This window comes from Taudactylus pleione, unplaced genomic scaffold (genome assembly GCF_031769625.1).
Source record: "Taudactylus pleione unplaced genomic scaffold, aTauple2 ptg000203l, whole genome shotgun sequence".
NCBI classification, from domain to species: domain Eukaryota; kingdom Metazoa; phylum Chordata; class Amphibia; order Anura; family Myobatrachidae; genus Taudactylus; species Taudactylus pleione.
Window position 1 is genome coordinate 3,221,166 of NW_028284605.1, and position 19,306 is coordinate 3,240,471.

Below are 19,306 nucleotides of genomic sequence, written 5' to 3' on the forward strand. Positions count from 1 at the left end.
TCTGTCGGCTTCCCTACGTCTTCCCCTGTGACACCCTGACAGCGGCGAGTGCTCTCTGGTATAGTATAAAACCCTTCACTGCCAGAGTGTGCACAGGCTCAACACATACATTCTGCACACACACATTTGTACACATACATAATGCACACACACATTGTACACACACATTGTACACATACATAATGTACACATATATATACAGGTGGGTGGGGTGATGGGGGTGGAGTCAGTCTATCCGTATCATTAAGCCCCGCCCTCTCAATGTTAAATTTCGTGAATCCTGCATATTTTGCACTGGAGTGCGTAGCCAAATGACGTGATTTTCAGAGAATCGCAAAATTAGTCCCCGCCCCCTACTCAGACTCGCCGATCCCGGAGAAAAGTCTCTCCAGAAGGGTCGACTTTTCCGCGGGTGTGAGGCGTTACCCGGAAAAAAAAAAATCGGGAGCCTCCCGCAGGTCCTGGAAGGGTAGGCAAGTATGCCTCATTATAAACTACCTCTCACCTGCGCCTCATCTCCTGTAACTACGTCTCACTCCCACCTACAGGACTTCTCCCATGCTTCCAACCACTTCCCAACTACACCCCATCAGACCTTCCCACAGTCTTCAAAACTGTAAACACTGTGTGAAAACCCAGCTCTTTATTAGAGCTTACTCCAACCTATACTAATGCACCCTTACACCTGTCCCAATCTCCACCTTCTACTAATGCACCCTCACACCTGTCCCAATCTCCACCTTCTACTAATGCACCCTCACACCTGTCCCAATCTCCACCTTCTACTAATGCACCCTCACACCTGTCCCAATCTCCACCTTCTACTAATGCACCCTCACACCTGTCCCAATCTCCACCTTCTACTAATGCACCCTCACACCTGTCCCAATCTCCACCTTCTACTAATGCACCCTCACACCTGTCCCAATCTCCACCTTCTACTAATGCACCCTCACACCTGTCCCAATCTCCACCTTCTACTAATGCACCCTCACACCTGTCCCAATCTACACGTTCTACTAATGCACCCTCACACCTGTCCCAATCTACACGTTCTACTAATGCACCCTCACACCTGTCCCAATCTCCATACTGGTCTCACCTGTGCCTTACAGAGAACTCCCAACTGTTTTGTTTTCAGGTCTGCATATATTTCATGTACCCTGTATGTCCATGTATTATGTGTGTTCTGTTATCCACACTGCATAGCACTGTGGTACCTTACTATAGAGGTCTAAGGGCGGGATGTACAAAGCATCCTGCCTGTCTTCGGGTACATGCCGGGGTTCATTACAATGTTGTGTACAAAGAATATTGGGTGGGAGAGAGGGGGAGAGAGGGGGAGAGAGGGGGAGAGAGGGGGAGAGAGGGGGAGAGAGGGGGAGAGAGGGAGAGAGAGAGAGAGAGAGAGAGAGAGAGAGAGAGACTGCATCATCATACACAAACAACATGCTTATTTTATGTCATCAGTAGTATAAGTTGAACTAACGAAGTACTGTACTGGTTTTTGAGGGGGTTTTACAGTGAGAACACACGATCAAAAACATGGAAGATTTATCAAACCTTCTAAAGAAGACAAGTGGCGCAGAGGTGCTACTATAGTGGGTGCATTGCCGTCTTCAGGACCCGGCCTTCCACCTGCACCCAGTTACACCGCACCACACTGAGTCACTTCCAGCAGTGAGTATTGCTAATTCTAACCCCTGACACTCCCCGTAGTGACCAACCGTAACCTCCCGTACCATAGCCTAACTCTAACCTCCCCTCCCGTAGCTTAACCCTAACCTCCCCTCAAGTAGCCTAATCCTAACCTCCCCATAGTGCCAAACCATAACCCTCCACTGCTGGTTTGTGCAGAACATCAGCATTTCACATGTAGACATTCTTCATATACCAACATTTTTAATTTTGACATTGTAAATGTCGACAATGACTACATCCCATGCAAGAGATAAGTAGTGCTAGAAATCTGTATGCATTAAACATTCCATCTGAAAAATGTATCACACATGGGAGAAGTGCTAAAGCATCATACACAGTAGGTTTTGGAAGCCTGTGGTGTCACAATCCCAGAATACTCTAATTGCGTGGAATTATATGTAGCTTTACAGCTGCTAATCGCACAGAGAATCACACTTTACCCGTCAGGAATGTAAAATGTATATATCTGGTGTTTTTGAACTTTTCAGCAGTGTTAGGGTTAATGGTTCTTCTAGAAGGTTCATTACATTTCTCTGGTTATTTCATTTTTATGTGAAAACTATTTAATGAGGTTGCAAATTTTATATACAGAAAATAGTATTTCAGCTGTAGAAACACAGAACACTATGGCACAGGAGAAAGCAATTACCAGATAAACACATTTCTGCCATTAAGACTTTGGTGTTCAAGTACAGAGGAGCGCAGATTCAATTACCTGTCCGCCATCTGTGGAATAATATAATGTCCATTTTTATGATCTAAAACAGAGAAATAAAAACGGACTAGTTAGCGGTTACATAAATGAAGGATTTTCTCTAGAATGACAAAGGTTTAGCTATAGTACATTAAAATGGCCGCTTGTGAATAATAAAGACCATGGTTTAGGGAACTGCATTCTGCAGTCTGGTTTGCAGGTCTACACACTGGTTGATTCAGAGTTGTACGCAAATCCGATAGTTTGTGTAAAATTCTGCGCATGTCTAGATCTCCTTCTGCAAGCTTGCTCACAGTGCCTGGACGCTGCAGCCATTTGGCAGCAGAGTGGGGGTGGCATCCACGAAAACGGGCACCTGCCGTTCCCGGACGTGCTGAAGCCAGTGGCTGTGTTCTTGTACGCACCTCAATGCCTGCATAAAAACACAGGCCATCCTGAGTAACCTGAAGGTCATGCAGATGATCAGATGCTGCATCCTCGGACACAGTAGTAGGATCACAGAAGCTGACAGGAGGCGTCTGTACACAAGACGCCTCCTGCGGCATTAGCATATTTTAGTACAGCAGCTGCGTCCAAAGATGACTAAATAAGGTGTAATCGATATTTTTCACATTTTGCTTTTGACAATTCTTGTTCTTGTCTTTTTTTTTTTGCATTTACTAAAAATATTTTTAAAAAAATTAACTGAAGACATATAATAAATCTCAATCAGCTCTGCCAGCCTGGAAGAGCTCAGTCTGCATCCAAACCTCTGGAAATTCCACCAGTACACAGAACGTCTGTTGGGCTTATGCTGAACAGCAGCCATCAGAGGCATATGTCACACATTACTCATTAATCTTATATGTTATATTTATCATCACAGAGAGAATATAGTTTCCGGAAATATGTCTGCATATATAAGAAGAAAGGGAGTAGCCATATAAATTTAATGGGCGAGTAAGTGGTAATAAAATAGAAAATAGCTAACAAATGACCACACTGGCTTGGAAGAACATACAGGAAAGAACACATTTTAAGTGAAAACATGAAAAAAATATTCAGTATTCCTTTATTAAAAAAAATGTGTATGTGTATTGTCCGTTGCTGATACCATAATTGGATTATACAGCATAACGCCAGTATTGTGAAGATTTATTTCTTACTAAATTCATGTATTACTAAAAGCACATATGCTCAGTTCTGCATTAATATGTGATCTCCAGTTGTACAGATGAATAATAATACCCAGAATGTATTATTATGTCCCTGCAGAAGCTCTCCCTCGCTGCCTGTGTTGTTATGAGAAAAGATCTGGGCAGCACAATGGAACTGAGTCTGTGATTAAATCCACTGTACAGCTATGGGATCTATTATGCAGAATGCTTGGGATTTAGACATAAGGATTTTGTTTTCCAAAATTGTGAGGACATCATTAAATCTACTAAATCACATTTAAAAATTAGCCCCATGCTGCCACTGACATTCTATATTACATTCAATTTGCAGAGCTCCTCACAGTAAATGTAGGAAAAGAACTCGGTTATAGTGACATTATAACTGATTAGCAAAGTAATAATCTACTTTATATCCATTTTTGAACTTTCACACAATAAATCTCATATACTAGGGGCAGACAGAATGCAGCTTGGGTGGGCCAATCCAGTCATCATGAGGTTTACATATGGTCCAATGGAACAGAAAAAAACTCTCCACATTAGACCTCTCCTTGGTGATTATCACTACAATAAAGGCTATTCCAGGATTGGGTAGTGGTCATCAATTTTGCTGATCATAATATAGGGTATAATGCCTTGAACTTGGTAGGCCTAAATGAAGATAAGCTTTTCATTCTTGGTGCATCTGCAAATATAGTTATCATTATATAATATACACTTCACTTTTGTAGCATATTCATACATGATCTAATGTGATTTCCTTAGTTATTTTACTATAACTCCATGTAGTTATAGCAAAATAATTAAGCAAATCACATTAGATCATGTATGAATGCTTTTTTGGACAAGTTATAACATGTGTCATGTTAATATTCAAAATTATGTTATACTCAACATTAAGACACGTGTCTGAGTTTTCCTTTACATTTCCTTCATGTGCAAGTTTTGTATCTACAGCAGATTTGTAAATACAATGGGCAATATTTGGGCCAGATGAGCCTCAATTTGATCTCACACATAGGTGGCTAAATTTGATGAGATCCCGCTGTCTTCCCCATGGGCTGAATATTTTTTCTGGCGTCATGGACATCACTGGGCCTTTTGAGTGCGGTTCGGAAGCATGCTCAGGCTGATAGATGCCATGTGCAGTCATGTTCTGGTCTCCATTACAATCATGCTTGCTAGTGATCCACTCTCCTATGGTTAAATTGGTTTTAACATTGTGCGGAGAAACGTGTGAGAATATTTCAAAGGATATTTATTTCTAGTTTCAGATGCGGCCTACATTAAAGTTGAGTAAAAACCAAGATAGATCTGAATTGAAGCCCCAGAATGAATTCAGACCCATACCTGTACTGGACACTAGTATGCGCTAATTGCTGATTGGGATGGAATAACAGGGAGCATGAATATTAATAACATTGCTGCTGGATAAGTTACTGATATTAATAGAGTTTGTAGCTTGCTATTCTCTGAAGGACATTATCGGAACGGTTAGCTCCTGTTGGTATTTACTGCCCAGTTGCAGGCAATTAGAACTATACAACGGTTTAAGCAACTTCAGTTATATTTTCATGATCAGTAAAACAGCTGTTCAGACTATATATATCAATAAAATGTTATGCATGTTTAATTGTATGTAATAATTGTGAACATTTTACAAATCACTCAATCAGCAATAATTGCATTTAGTTTATAGTGTTCATTATTGGACATCCCAGTTGTTTACAACCATACATGCTGCAATAGCCAGTGTATATGCCAGAAGCTGAGATCTACAAGATGGTATCTTAATGACATAAAACACTATCAGCCAATAAATGATAATACAGCAACCCATCTTGTTTTACAGCAGAGATGAAATGGTCATCTAATAAGACTGAAGGAGAAAAGCTACAGGGATCACATCTGTAGCTTTAACATGCATAAACATTTACATGAACACCATTAACAGCATATATATATATAGCGCCCCCTGACTGGTGGTGCCCTGTGCGGTGGCACCGGGTCGCACTACCCTAGCTTCGGCCTTGTGTAATATATATATATATATATATATATATATATATATATTAGGGATGTGCAGGCTCGGTTCTACTCGGTTCCGTTCGGTTCTTTTTACCGAATCTTATTGGCTATCCAAAACTCGTGACAGCTGAAACCCAATAAGATCCGGTAAAAAGAACCGAACGGAACCGAGTAGAACCGAGCCTGCACATCCCTAATATATATATATATATATATATATATATATATATAACGGACTAACATTTTGATTATAGCTCTAAAGGCACATAATCCAGTTTTATTCGCCTTTATTACCACTCACCTGGCTTTCGCCCACATAGATAGAAGGCCAGCCTGTCCGTAAGTTCATACTGACACTCCACCAATCGGTCTGCCAGATCATGGTGACCCGCCTGCCTGTAAGACATGAGGTCTCCGCTCAGACATAGACACTAACCATAAATGAACCAAATCTGTACCAACAAACAACGCTTTGAGAACTTTACATGTTGATATATGAAACAAATGTAATGTTGAGAAATATTTATTCTTTTTACTATTTAAAAGCGATTTACCTCTCCCCTTTACGGACCATCCATCTCAGCTACAGATACCACAGGCATTATTATAGGTCAAAGAACAAACTCCGTCACTGTCCGAGACTAGGAATGTAAAGGTAGTGACAGAAATCCTTTGCATTGGGGATGGGGGAGATGTATCAAGAGAAGTTGCCCAAAGCAACCAATCAGCTTCCATCTGTCATTTATTTAGCACAGTATTTGAAATGACATTTAGAAATTGTTTGGGCAACTTCTCCACCTTCTCTCTCCCCAAGGCTTGATACATCACACATACATACTCAAATGTTCTAGATGTGTTTGTGATGCGCTTTCTTTGCACTAAATATTATGACTTGAATGGAGTTACTGTATGCATGTATATCCCGGCAGTTATCTTCACTTGGAATATATACTTTGTTGCATATGTGCCTCAAAGCTCAGTCTAGACAAGATCCTGAATTGCAACTTTAACAGCACAGGAATTCGTTTTAAACACGTACAAAGTCGCAGATGAAGCACCTGGCGTGGGAAAAAGCCGCAGTCTCAGGGCCCTTCTTTCTCAGGTTCAGACTCAGTCGCACATCATATTGATCAGAGCAGGCTAGTAATGTAGTTTTGTCGCTCCCAGTTCTATTTATGCTAATAAGATGCACATTTTGAGCGAGAAAGAGAGTTGGCAGCGGGATAGATGAGTTCCACCACCTCTCCAGGACCACTTTAAGCCCTGCCCATATATGTTAGTATGATATAATAGTTAAACACCTAATAAGAGAAACATTGCCTATATGGATACCTAGAATACTCTGGTACATTGACATCTTACCTGCCATAATCAATGGGTGTTCTGCCATTCACATCAGGGGCTCCAGGATCTGCTCCATACACTACAAGAAGCTCAGCCTGATGCACTTGCCCAGCTTTTGCTGCTACATGAAGAGGGGTGGTCCCTTTCTCCTAGAAATACAAGACAAGTTACTAAAGATGGACCTTTAAGCATTGATTTAATAGATTCCAGACAATAAAGGTACTGTAATTTACAAAACTGTACAGCTGTGGCAGCACAGTGCAATAAAGTTTCTGATACTGTACACAAGAGCAGAGAATTATTATGCCACAAAGGAGAGGACGCGGTCATAATATCGACTGTGGGGATTCCAGCACCCAGAATACCAGAGCCGGAATCCCGACACCTGTCAGAGTCCCAGCGTCGGCATCCCGAAGGTAAGTAGCAGGGTTAGGGGGAGGGTTAGGCACTAAACGGAGAAGGTTAGGTTAAGGGTGCGGGGAGGAGGAGGTTAGGTTTAGGCACCATGGGGGGGGGGGGCGGTTAGGCTCAGGAACCTGGGAGGGTCAGGGGTAGGGAGAGGAGGAGGGTTAGGATACAGACAGACGGATGTCTGTATCCTAACCTGTCGGGGTGCCATCGTCTGGATTCTGACCGCCAGGATCCCAAGTGCCAGCATCCCGTACCCAACACCAATGGAGGTGCCTGTGAGGGTGCAGTGCTTCGACTGGTCTTAGAGGAGAAGTTGGCCAGATCAATGGCCTTCCTAAATAACAGCTCGCTTACGTTCCTCATTCTATCCATGAGATTACATTTTTCAGGAATAGATATCTAAATGACAAAGGGTAAATAATACATTTAAAAAGGAGAATTCTGTTTAGCAGTGGTACAGAGCCTTTTTCTACCTGCCAAAACACATTCTAAGATTTGAAAAGAAAAAGCCTCAGTTTATAGCAGGGGAAGGCAACCTGTAGCATTCCAGATGCTACACATCCCAGGATTCCCTATCACAGATTTGCTGTTAAAGCATGTTAAAACACTGGCATTGCATGCTGGGATGTGTAGTTCCACAGCAGCTGGAGTTCCACAGGTTGCCTACCCCTGATCTATACTTTCATCGGGGTGCCCTCTGCCCCTCCCAGGTGTACATTATGCAGAAGAGATGCATTTATAGGTGTAAATGAAAAAAATATACTGTATGTATGATTTTAATCTTTATATTATGCCATCATCCAACAAAATGGATAACTCCAAACATCACAATGTGTTGCTTGTATCTATGCATGTGCAAGGTGGATAACTAAGAATACCATGATTGATTGACTAATTGAAGACCATGATAAATATTTCATTGGGTAACCAGTGTCAGATATTGGAAAAAAATATTTGCTCATCCAGTACAATTATGCGAATGATTTTTTAGTGGGCTTTTTCTTTATTTTGAAATATCTTTATAAATATTGAAATATATATTCTACAGCATGACATAGTTAGCAACATCCCCTGGCCAACTAGTGTGTACCCAGCATTAGACCGTGCAAGGTGCTATTTAGTATATATTTTATAGACATTTGCCTTTAGAACTACAATAAGTGAAGCTTTGGCTGCTCTGTGTCTGATGTGTTCTTAGCCCCATTCACCTAATGTCATATTTAGGTCTCCTTTACCAGCTACAGTAGCTCCATGAGATTGCTGTACAGAGTACAGGCGTCTTTTTTGGCGAAAAGGCCTATATTCAATTAGCTGCGTTACATTTTTGTTATCACATATTAATTTAACGCACATATTTCCTGGTAATTTCACTTAACATATGTATGCGCACTCCCGCTTAACGCGCAATTCAATTAGAAAATGTTTATTCCAGAGTTTGCTTGGTTATTCTTGCTGGTAATACCAGTGTTTAGCATGGGTGAAAATGGGGAAAGCAGCCTGTACCCACAAAAAAATGCCATCTAATAATGGATAACAGTATAGAAGTCTAAGTGGCCACAAGCAAAGTATTTGGGATTCTTAAAATTTGCCAAATGGCTGTTATATGCATTTTACCAAAACAGTGAAAAAATTATAGAAAGGAAATGTTTTTCTGCAAAGTAAATACTCTAGAGAAATTTGGGTACTAATCCTTTTCTCTGAGTCAGGCTGGGAGACACTGGACCATAGGTTGTAGGTGGGAAGGCCTGGATTTGGCACTAACACTGAAATCTGTAACTCTTCCCCTCTGCAACCCCTGACTTCAGTACAACTTCAAAAGTGCCTGGTAAGGAGAAGCAATACTCCGTGACACCGTCACTCCAAAAAATAAAAATTAAATTGACGGTCAATACGACCCAAAATCATAACTCATACTCAATACCGCTGAGCGTGAGGGAGGGAACGCAGTGTCCCCCAGCCTGATTCAGAGAAAATGATTCAACGGTAAGTACCCAAAAATCCTATTTTCTCTTTCGTCTGGGCTGCGGGACACTGGACCATGGAATGTTCAAAAGCCGCCCCCATGAGAGGGAATGCTCAGATTGCCCGACCGGAGAACTGTATGCCCTAAATGGGCGTCCCCGGAGGCAAAAACATGAAACCTGTAGAACCGCACAAATGTGTGGACAGAGGACCAGGTAGCTGCGCGACAAACCTGTTCAGCTGAGGCCCCGTGACACACCGCCAAGGAGGCCACCATGGCCCTAGTGGAATGAGCCAACACCCCAGCTGGTGCCGGGCGCCCCGCCTCTCAGTAAGCCCTTGAAATCACTGAGAGGAGGGATTTTGCAATGGTCTGCTTTGTGGCTGGCCAGCCCCAATTGTGGGCGTCGTAGAGAACTAATAGAGAATCTGTCTTACGTAAGATCGAAGTTCTGTCTAAATAAATGCATAGGGCCCGGACAACATCCAACAGTGATAGATCATCCTGGTCCCTTGAGGACTCTGACGATGAGAAAACAGGAAAAACAATCTCCTGATTTAAGTGGAAAGATTAAACCACTTTCGGTTGAAAAGAAGGAACCATCCTGAGCACAGCCCTATCGTCATTGAAAACAGGAAAAGGTGGTGTGCAGGACAAGGCCCCCAACTCAGAGACCTGCCGAGCCGAGGCAATGGCCATAAGAAAAAACACTTTCCACGTTACGAACCGAAGGTCCACGGATTCCAAATATTGAAGCCGTAAGCCGGCTCCAGACCACTCTGCAGAAATGCTAAAAACCTTGGCAGGCGGAACTGGGTAGTATGTACTACTTGCTGCTCACACCACACAATATAGGTTTTCCAAACCCTGTGGTAGTTCTGCGCGTAAACCTGCTTCCGCTCCGGAAGCATGGTCCTGATGACTGAAGGGGAAAAACAACCGGCCTTCAAGAGCCCGGTCTCAACAACCAGGCCATTAAAGCCAACTGAGATAGGCCCTTGTGACAGAATGTCCCCTGTAGCAGAAGATCTGGACGCAGAGGCAGACTCCAACCCGGCCAGGCGGCTAGTCTGAGAACAGTGGCTCCAGTTTAGAGCCACTAGGATGACTGAAACCTGCTGCTCCCTGACTCGACGGAGTACTCTTGGTAACATGGGAATTGGAGGAAAAATGTAGGCCAGACGGAAGTCCCAGGGAACTGTCATGGCATCCACTGCAAATGCCAAAGGATCTCTGGACCTGGCACAAAATCAATGGACCTTGCAATTGTTGCGAGACGCCATCAGGTCCACCTCCGGCAATCCCCATCTCTGGACCAGCTGCTGGAAAACCTCTGGGTGGAGAGACCACTCCCCTGGCAGGAACATAGTCCTGCTGAGGTAGTCTGCCTCCCAATTCTCCACCCCCAGTATGAAGACTGCTGAAATTGCCGAGAGAAACGTCTCCGCCCAAGAGAGAACTCCCTATTCCCTGGCAAGTGTGCTTTTGGTTACGCCCTGTTGGTTTACACATATCCCACTGCCGTGGTGTTGTCTGATTGGATCCTCACTGGTCGGCCCGCCAGGAGGGCCTGAGCCCCGCACAGTGCCCGATAAATGGCCCGGAGCTCCAGCATATTTATTGGGAAACCTATCTCTGATGACAACCATGTCCCCTGGAGACAGAAGTTCTCCTTCACTGCTCCCCAACCTCTGAGACTTGCATCTGTGGTGACAATAATCCAGTTGGGAGTCACCAGGGACCGACCGTGGAGAAGGTGATCAGTAATCAGCCACCAGCGAAGTGACCGAAGAGTGCTGTCTGACAGAACCAGCAACTGAGAAGAAAGGTCGTCTGAGCGGCTGTCCAATTCCGGAGAATCTCCCACTGGAGAATCCGTGAATGGAAGCGGCCGTACTGGATGGTCTCTAAGGTAGAGACCATCGTGCCTAGTAACCTCATGCCCAGCCAAATGGATGTCGAGGGGCAGAAAGCACTTTCCTGACTAAGTCCTGAAGGGCCCGGGCTTTGGGCTCGGGCAAGAAAACCCTTTCCACTGCTGTATCGAAGTTCACCCCCAAAAACGTCAAATGTCACTCTTGGAGGCAGTTCCCACTTAGCGACCTGCTCTTGTGGAAAGGGATAAAGGGCTGCAAACTTACGAGGAGTAGCATACTTATTATCTGGGGATCTTCCAGGCTTCCTCTACCAGATCTGAAAGATCCTGAGACACTGGGAAACAAACGACCCGCTTACGCCTCCGCTTAAACGGCCCTTCCGCCCTAGCTGAGGCATCAAGGTCCAGACAGTCCAAAGACTGTCGTACTGCCATAAGGTCCTCTATGCCTGACTTGACGCAGAGTCTGAACCTTCCTCGTCGGGCAGAACCTCCTCTTGGCGTTCCCCCTCTTCCTCCCCCTCGGGATCTGACTCCAACAAGACACTGGATGAAGGAGGACGCTTATGCGTAGTGCGCAGTTTAGACTCCTCATGGAAGCATTCCATAATAGGCTATTACTTTCTTGACCCCTACCGCCGAGCGCTCCATGGTACGGACCAAAGGAGTATCGGGACCCTGTTAACCACCCCCTGCAACAGCAGGCGGTGAGGGCAAAACAGGCGCTGGCGCTGCTTGGACTAATTCCTCTCTACGGCGGAGCAACTTCGGAGAGTGAATGGCTCATAGCCTGAGCCCATGCCGGCTCCTCCATAAGTGGAGTGGCTCCCCCAGCTGGCTACGCACACATGGGCCCCTGCTGACAGTCCATACACAAAGCCCCTGCATCCAGTTGTCCACACGGCAATTAAGCCTGACACTGGGCACATGTAAAAAATATAGCCATAGTGGGGTTCTGGCCCTTTGTGGACTTTTTGTCCGTCATTAGAGTCCCCCATTGCTGTGCTGCCCAGCTCACTCATGCCAGGCACATCACACTGCATGGCGTACTGAGGCTGGATGAGCAAAGACAAATCTGTATGTGGGTGGGACACATTCTCCTGAGATATGGAGGAGACGTGTAATTCCTGGTTTGAGCCATGGAAAAGAAAATATACTTATGTTTCCTGGAGGAGCGGGGAGTTAGAGGAGAAGCGTATGCTGATCGTTATGATGTACATAAGTTCCATCCCCATTGTACACAAGTTCCATCCCCAATTGCTAGTGTAAAGGCGGGTACACACTATGCGATCAATTGATGGATCTCTCGTTCCGACGATCGTGCTAATTGCATAGTGTGTACGAACTATTTGCGGTCGCTGCGATATCGCTCAGTCGGCCATGCCGCACAGCCAACCGGATGATATTGCATGCGGCACTGTTGCAGATAATGTAGGATGGAATGAGGGATCAGTCCATCAGTGATTACCTCACTTAATGAGTACCCACGGTACTGACCGCCCATCGGGCCGATATATCGTCCAGGTACACATCGACAAGTGTGAACCAACTTAAATGTAATCATTAGGGTTTCATAGGGGGTTCAGTATGTTTTCTTGACAAAATGTTAAGAGTCATTATATAACCACCATAATGTCATCAAGCACAACATGGTGACATGTTCAAAATTAATACAGTACCTATAATTAACAGGATAAATGAATCCTAGGATCAACAGTAGGTAAGTCCTCCTTTAACTGATGCGTTTCGATCACAAGATCTTTTCAAGGCATGAAAAAGATCTTGTGATCTGCCTTATTAAGCTCTGTTAAATTATGCGGACATTGCATTGAGCTATTTTTGTCAAGTGTGCCACTGTTAATAGTAACAAGTTTTCTTAGGTCCTGAAGCGGTTTTAAGTTTTGTAATATTGGAAATAAAATGGTTATATGCAATTGGAAGTCATGGACAACCGTTTATGGTCGATTGAAGATTTATTGACTGAAAAGATACAGTATCTTAATGTGCAAGATCATAATGTATGTTATGTGAGTAGGGTATGCCCCTTCCTAGTGAAGGTCTACTACCTATGCAAAGAAACCTTTATATGTTTTCATCACTATCAAATGATAAAAAGTGGGGTACGCCCATTTGATCTTCTTCACTTGGTGTTTAGTATGAAATGTTAAAGACATGTGTTGGTGCATTTATAAGAAACTTTGATATGCATGTCCATTAACTTCTTATAAAGGGAGTATGAAGATTATCAAGGAGTGTAAATCCAGAATCTAAATCTTAATTATCACCACAAGATAAATGTATACTGTTTTTTGTATTTAGAATTATTTTATTTAAGTGCCTTTGATCTCCACATATATATTTTGTTCATTTTAATTGTGTTAATTCAAAATATCCATGAAATTTACTTGATTTCCATAAATGTAAAGCTTGCTCTATATTTTAATTAGTGGATTAAAACAAAAGTTAATCAGCAAAATAAAAGAAAAAGTTTTTTTATTTTTTTTATTTGGGCATTATATATGTAGGATCTAGTATTGCTTTATATATTACAGGGGTTGGCAAATTGTGCCACTCCAGCTGCTGTAGAACTACACATACTAGCATGCCCCGACACAGTTTTGCTGTAAATATACAGTGAAACTGTGGCAGGGCTTGCTGGGATGTGTAGTTTCATAGTACCTGGAGTGCCACATGTTGCTTATCCCTGATTATTAGATGTCTTCAATAAATACAAAGGAATGATCTGACAGTGAGTGATCTGAAACAGAGAATGGAAATGAAGCCCCGTTGTAACAAACTGAAGCAGATAATGCCATCATCATTTGAGATCACCAAATCCGTCTGTGCTGTGTATGTACCAGAAAAACTGGCCCCACCAAACTGGCTTGCACAACAGCATTCAGAGAACTTAGTTCAGCATAACTTCAACCAAGTAACTTTTTATCTTACATTTGAATATAACTGGTATAATTAATTACTATTTACTGTATGTAATTTGAATAATTTTTTTACTACACATCACAACAACAGTGTAAATGTAATGGCAAATTGGTGAAAGAAATTGATAAAGAAAAACACATTTAGGAATCAGAGCACTTGGGGATCAGGCCAACAAGTACAATTATACCCCATTAAAGATGCATGACGAGACATAAAACTGTGTTGTATATACATGGATCCAGATCTGTGCAGCCCAGTTTCCATCAAGTCACAGCTAACAGATCAACAGTACCCGATTGAAACTTGGTCAAAACTACATAGACTAGAACCCATATAACACAGTTTAACAGGTTTGCTCGCCAACATCGTGCAATGCAATAAGTCCTTTACCGAAACTATCGCTGAGCAGAGTACACAAATAAACTGAAAAAGGAGAAATCTCAGGAAATAGCAGTCAGATCACACAGTAATGTGATATCAGCAGTGTTGAGATGAGTGATTACCGGGTGGAAGAAATTTGCTTGAGCTCCAAGAGACAGCAGACGTAAGCAGGTTTCCAGATTTCCAGTCCTCACACTGGAGTGAAGTTGCTATAATCAGCAAAACAAAACACAATAGATAAGATCAGGGGCAGCCCAGTTGCACAAACCTACAGGGAATCCTTTCCACCTAGTAACAATTACATCATCACTCCATTGAGCATGTGGCAGTATATGCTAAAGAATATAACTGTGGACTGATATAAAATAGGAATTCGAGCACACAGAACACATTATTCAGTACAATGTTCCATAATGCTTTAAGGCAGAACAATTGCTTCTATTATATATAATTAAATGGGATACGTTCAGAATCCCGGCACTTATCAGAATACCTGTGCCGGCATCCCAAAGGTAAGTAGCGGGGATAGGGTTAGGCACTAAGGGGGGAGGTTTAGGGTGTGGGGAGGGGAGGTTAGTTTTAGGCACCAGGAAGGAAGGGTTACTTACCTAGAGCCATCGGGATTGTAACCTGGTCGGGATGCCAGCGTCAGGATTCTGACCGCCGGGATCCCGAGCGCCGGCATCTGGTACCCATCCCAATTATATTCTAGTTGGCTTATTTTGCAAAATGCAACAATGTACTGTACCCTATAGCAACCAATCAGATTCAAGCAGTCTAGTGTATTCAATCCAATGAAAGCCAACACCTTACTGGGTGAAATTCTGAGGTTTGCAGATTGCAATATGTATAGTAATGCAAGGCGAGTGGATTTATTGATTAATGTATATTGCTCTGATGGAGGGACAACCTTTGGATAATACTGGTATAGCATTGCGGGAGATTAAGAATGATTATTAAGTTACAAACAATGAATTGCTAAAATAAACAGCTGAGAGCAGTTTACAAAGGAGCTTTCTGAGGATGAGAGGCACTGACAACATGTAAATCGCGAGAGAGATGGGTAGGAGACATATTGTTAATTGCCAGTTTGTCCTCTAGTGTTTCTAGCACATCTGATTAGAAGCTCATTAGGGCAGTGATTATGTGGGTTTGGGAGCCCAGCAACAAATCTAATTTACAGTATATGTATGCAAACAACTATCAAACATACAAACTCCACATAGATCGTACCATGGTCGAAAACATGATGTGTTCCACTGCAGGCATGGGAGTACAATAATTGTGCTCATGGACTTATTTTACATACAGATGTGTCCTTCTACATTTATCCTCAATACCCCCGCACTGCGACATGCCTAACATGAGTGAGCCGCCAAGTCCTGTGCAACTCTGCTATCGTTGGAAGTCTATTTTGTCCATCAAATTAATCAGCAGGGTCTCCTGGTGGGTTCTAGTTGCATCGTGTTACAGAGTCTCACGGGACATGGCGCTCCAAGAGGGGCTGTTCGGCGCTACTGCACCAAAGATGTGCGAGGACACATCTGTATAAGCAACTTTTCAGTATAGGGCATGTTTAAACAATACCCCCAATGGATTTATTGAAACAAGATATCTGCTAAAAAACAATAGGCTTTCTAAATATATCTGGTTTTCCAACCTAAATATCTATTAAGCAAAATGAAGAGACATATTAAAATCAGTGGGGTGCAGGAATGTTATTCAGCAATATGAAGGGGCGTATCCACTAGCAGATAGAGGAACGACAGTACGATTACAACATTGTAATCGTACAGTCGTTCCTCAATATGTGCAGTGCCTACATTGAACGATATGTAGGCACCCTACCTCATCCCTGAGCATGCTCATTATGTCGTTATCGGCAGATTGATCGGCATGTTCAGGCGATGATTGATGTCGAAAACATCACTGGTCGTTTTAAAAAATTTTATGCCCGATTTCTGAAGATTAATGAGCGATTAAACGATAACGATTTAGTTATCGTTCAAACGCTCATTTTAATCGCCTAGTGGATGTGCGGCTTAACAGTTTAATGCATTACCAAACGAACACAGAAGATTCTAACTTTCCAGTCAAAGAGTGGAGTTATTGGGATCAGTATGAAAATGCTATTCTGAAGGTCATAAAACAAAAACAGTTTTTTAGATATTTGAAACTAGATAAGACTTTCCTTGTAAATAAGGACAGAAAAAGGAACAGAAACCTTCTTAAAAATAATTCTACCCTTTGTGCGCATCCCAACTAACAAGAAGCGGGGAATCTGTAATCGACCAATCAGGAGATCAACTAAGAGCTGGAGGGAGTGGAGGAGAGCAAGAAACCCCCAACACCTCTGCAATAGTTACTTCTCCAGGTGCCGAAGGAAGGAAGAAGTCTGAATGGTCATGCCAATGACTCTTGTGCCAGTAGCAGCAGATTCGAAGGATGCTGAGGTCACCTTGACAAGACAGTGTTGGTACCGCGAAGTCTGAGAATCCTCCTGATGGCATCAGGAGAATTGACCATTACAGAGCAACTGGAAGGGAGTAAACGGCACAGTACAGAGTAACTGGAAGGGAGTAAGGGGCACATTACAGAGTTACTGGAAGAGAGTAAGGGGCACATTACAGAGTAACTGGAAGGGAGTAAGAGGCACATTACAGAGTAACTGGAAGGCACATTACAAACTAACTGAAAGGGAGTAAGAGGCTCAGTACCTTGCTGAGATCTTTGGCAGTCACTCCGTCATCGTCGCGGCAAGGTAGCTTGTGCACATACGCGAGCATCTGATACTTGGCCCGAATAAACTCAGACTTCGTAGGGCTAGAAGGTAAAAGAACGGTGTTCTCTAATGTAGTTTCCATTGTAAATCTTCTTTCAAACCTATTCTTATCCATCACCTTCCTTCCTGTAGTGCTGTCCTGCTTTGTCTTCCTTACTATAAATAACCCTCTCTGCTCCTTTTATGGCCCTGAATTCATTTTTTCTGCAGCTTAATCAAAGTGCAAAAATCTCCATCAACTAAAAACAGGACAATAGAGAGCTGACACATTACCTGCAGGGTTAGGTTCAATTAACCCAGCATAGCCGGCTTAAAAATCAACTATTCGCAGCACACCCATTTATGGGAACACTTATGTTTACTATATAGGTAGAGGTACATATTAAAGTTTATATACAAACATAAGAAGAGCCTACGTACTACTCTTGGTGGCTATGTGTGACATTGGTCACAGTCATAATGCAGGTGTAGGGCCAGCTGGACAATGGTCAATTATTCCAGTAATATGCATGAACACACAGCTTTATTTCCTATATATAACTCTGTTACACTCAAACCTATAGAAAACGAACATCAGGCAGTTCAAGAGTTTGCTAGATAGTCAAATAGGACAGCGACTCGCCCTGCTTATAATAGGATGATGACCATAAAGGCGTACTTCATGCCACCCTTGGTGTGGCTTTGGGATAACAATACTCACTGCAGTTTGTCTTGAGGGTTGGCTTTACGTCGACCACTCTGAACTTGCGCTGGGTCCAGCAGGGAATGTTCCCAGATGGAATTTGCTCCATTACTTGCCAATGTGTGCACCATCTGGGCAGATAAAAGAGTAAGGATGAAAGAGCGATAAGAAGAAGAAACACAAGGTAATGTTATAATAGATGACCATTATGTGATGAAACACTCTGTAAGCGAATGTCTGCTGTGCAGACAGTATGGGAATACGAATGCAGCTGAGAGTGTCTGACAAAAATGGACACTGCTAGAAAACTTTGCTTACATGAGAACTTCGAAAGAACATACATGATTGTATTCACATTTCAAGCATCCTTTTTGTTGTCTTTCAAAAGTAATCACCAAATTTTTGAGGGGAATGCACCTGTCACCCACTCCCCTCCCCTCCAACTACCAAAAATAATGTTTGGTACTCATTAATTAATTACACTTCAAATGTGGACTCTGCAGAGCTGGCATTGAGGAGATGATTTATCATCTATATTCAGCGGGTGGGTAGCTGGTGCTGCTCAACAAATCCCAATTCCCTCTTGACCCCCAAGACACCCATTGAATACAACGTGGGCAGTATGCAGGAAGAGAAATAGGGGGGCAGAATATCCTCATTTACAAGGGGCACCCTTTCTCAGAATAACCGAAAAATAACAAGTAGCTATCTTTAGCTTATATGTACACACCACACATATAGAAATGCCAAATACACTTTCATTTTGAAGGCTGTCTACAGACTATTGAGTAAATTACAAAACACGTGAGGGCAGAGAATAGAGAAGTGTGACTAACAATACAAATTTGCTTTGTGATCATTATTCAATAAATCAGTATATTTTCATTGTAATAGGGAGATTCAGTTAGCATTACCTGGGGACGATCGGTATTTTATTGGAACCTCACGCTCTAGTATAACAGGAGTTATCTGGCAGGAAAACCCTAAGCGTATTATACTTACAAACCCTAAAGGTGCGAGGAAAAACTAACAAAGGTTTCCTACAGTACCCTATGCTATGTGTTTGTAAACCATACCAAATGCTTAATTGAATCTCCCCTTAGCGGTCGGCTAACCCATCTAGATAAGGGTGTGGTATAGGAGTTCTACAGACAAAAGGTCGACATGTTCAAAATGGTCGTCTTTTTTTTTTTTTTTTTTGCATTTTAAGTCTAATCCTAACCCTCCCCCTGGTACCCAACCTCCCCCCAGTGCCTAAACCTAACTGTAGCCTAACCCTATCTGTCCGCCTAACACTAACCCTCCAAGTGCTAATACTAATCTTTA

General features: G+C 42.7%; 1 protein-coding gene across 6 annotated transcripts in view; it reads right to left on the reverse strand.

Moving 5' to 3' along the window:
* The window catches only part of GIT1 (GIT ArfGAP 1), a 140,594-nt gene that overhangs the window by 55,107 nt on the left and 66,181 nt on the right, over positions 1 to 19,306 (reverse strand). For all 6 annotated transcript variants that reach the window (XM_088477766.1, XM_088477763.1, XM_088477765.1 and 3 more), the window contains exons 3-8: positions 17,999 to 18,111; positions 17,234 to 17,339; positions 14,639 to 14,725; positions 6,964 to 7,094; positions 5,903 to 5,997; positions 2,417 to 2,459 (exon numbers count right to left, since the gene is read on the reverse strand). In XM_088477766.1, the coding sequence (XP_088333892.1) occupies positions 2,417 to 2,459; positions 5,903 to 5,997; positions 6,964 to 7,094; positions 14,639 to 14,725; positions 17,234 to 17,339; positions 17,999 to 18,111 (575 nt within the window). The remainder of the gene's footprint in view (positions 1 to 2,416; positions 2,460 to 5,902; positions 5,998 to 6,963; positions 7,095 to 14,638; positions 14,726 to 17,233; positions 17,340 to 17,998; positions 18,112 to 19,306) is intronic.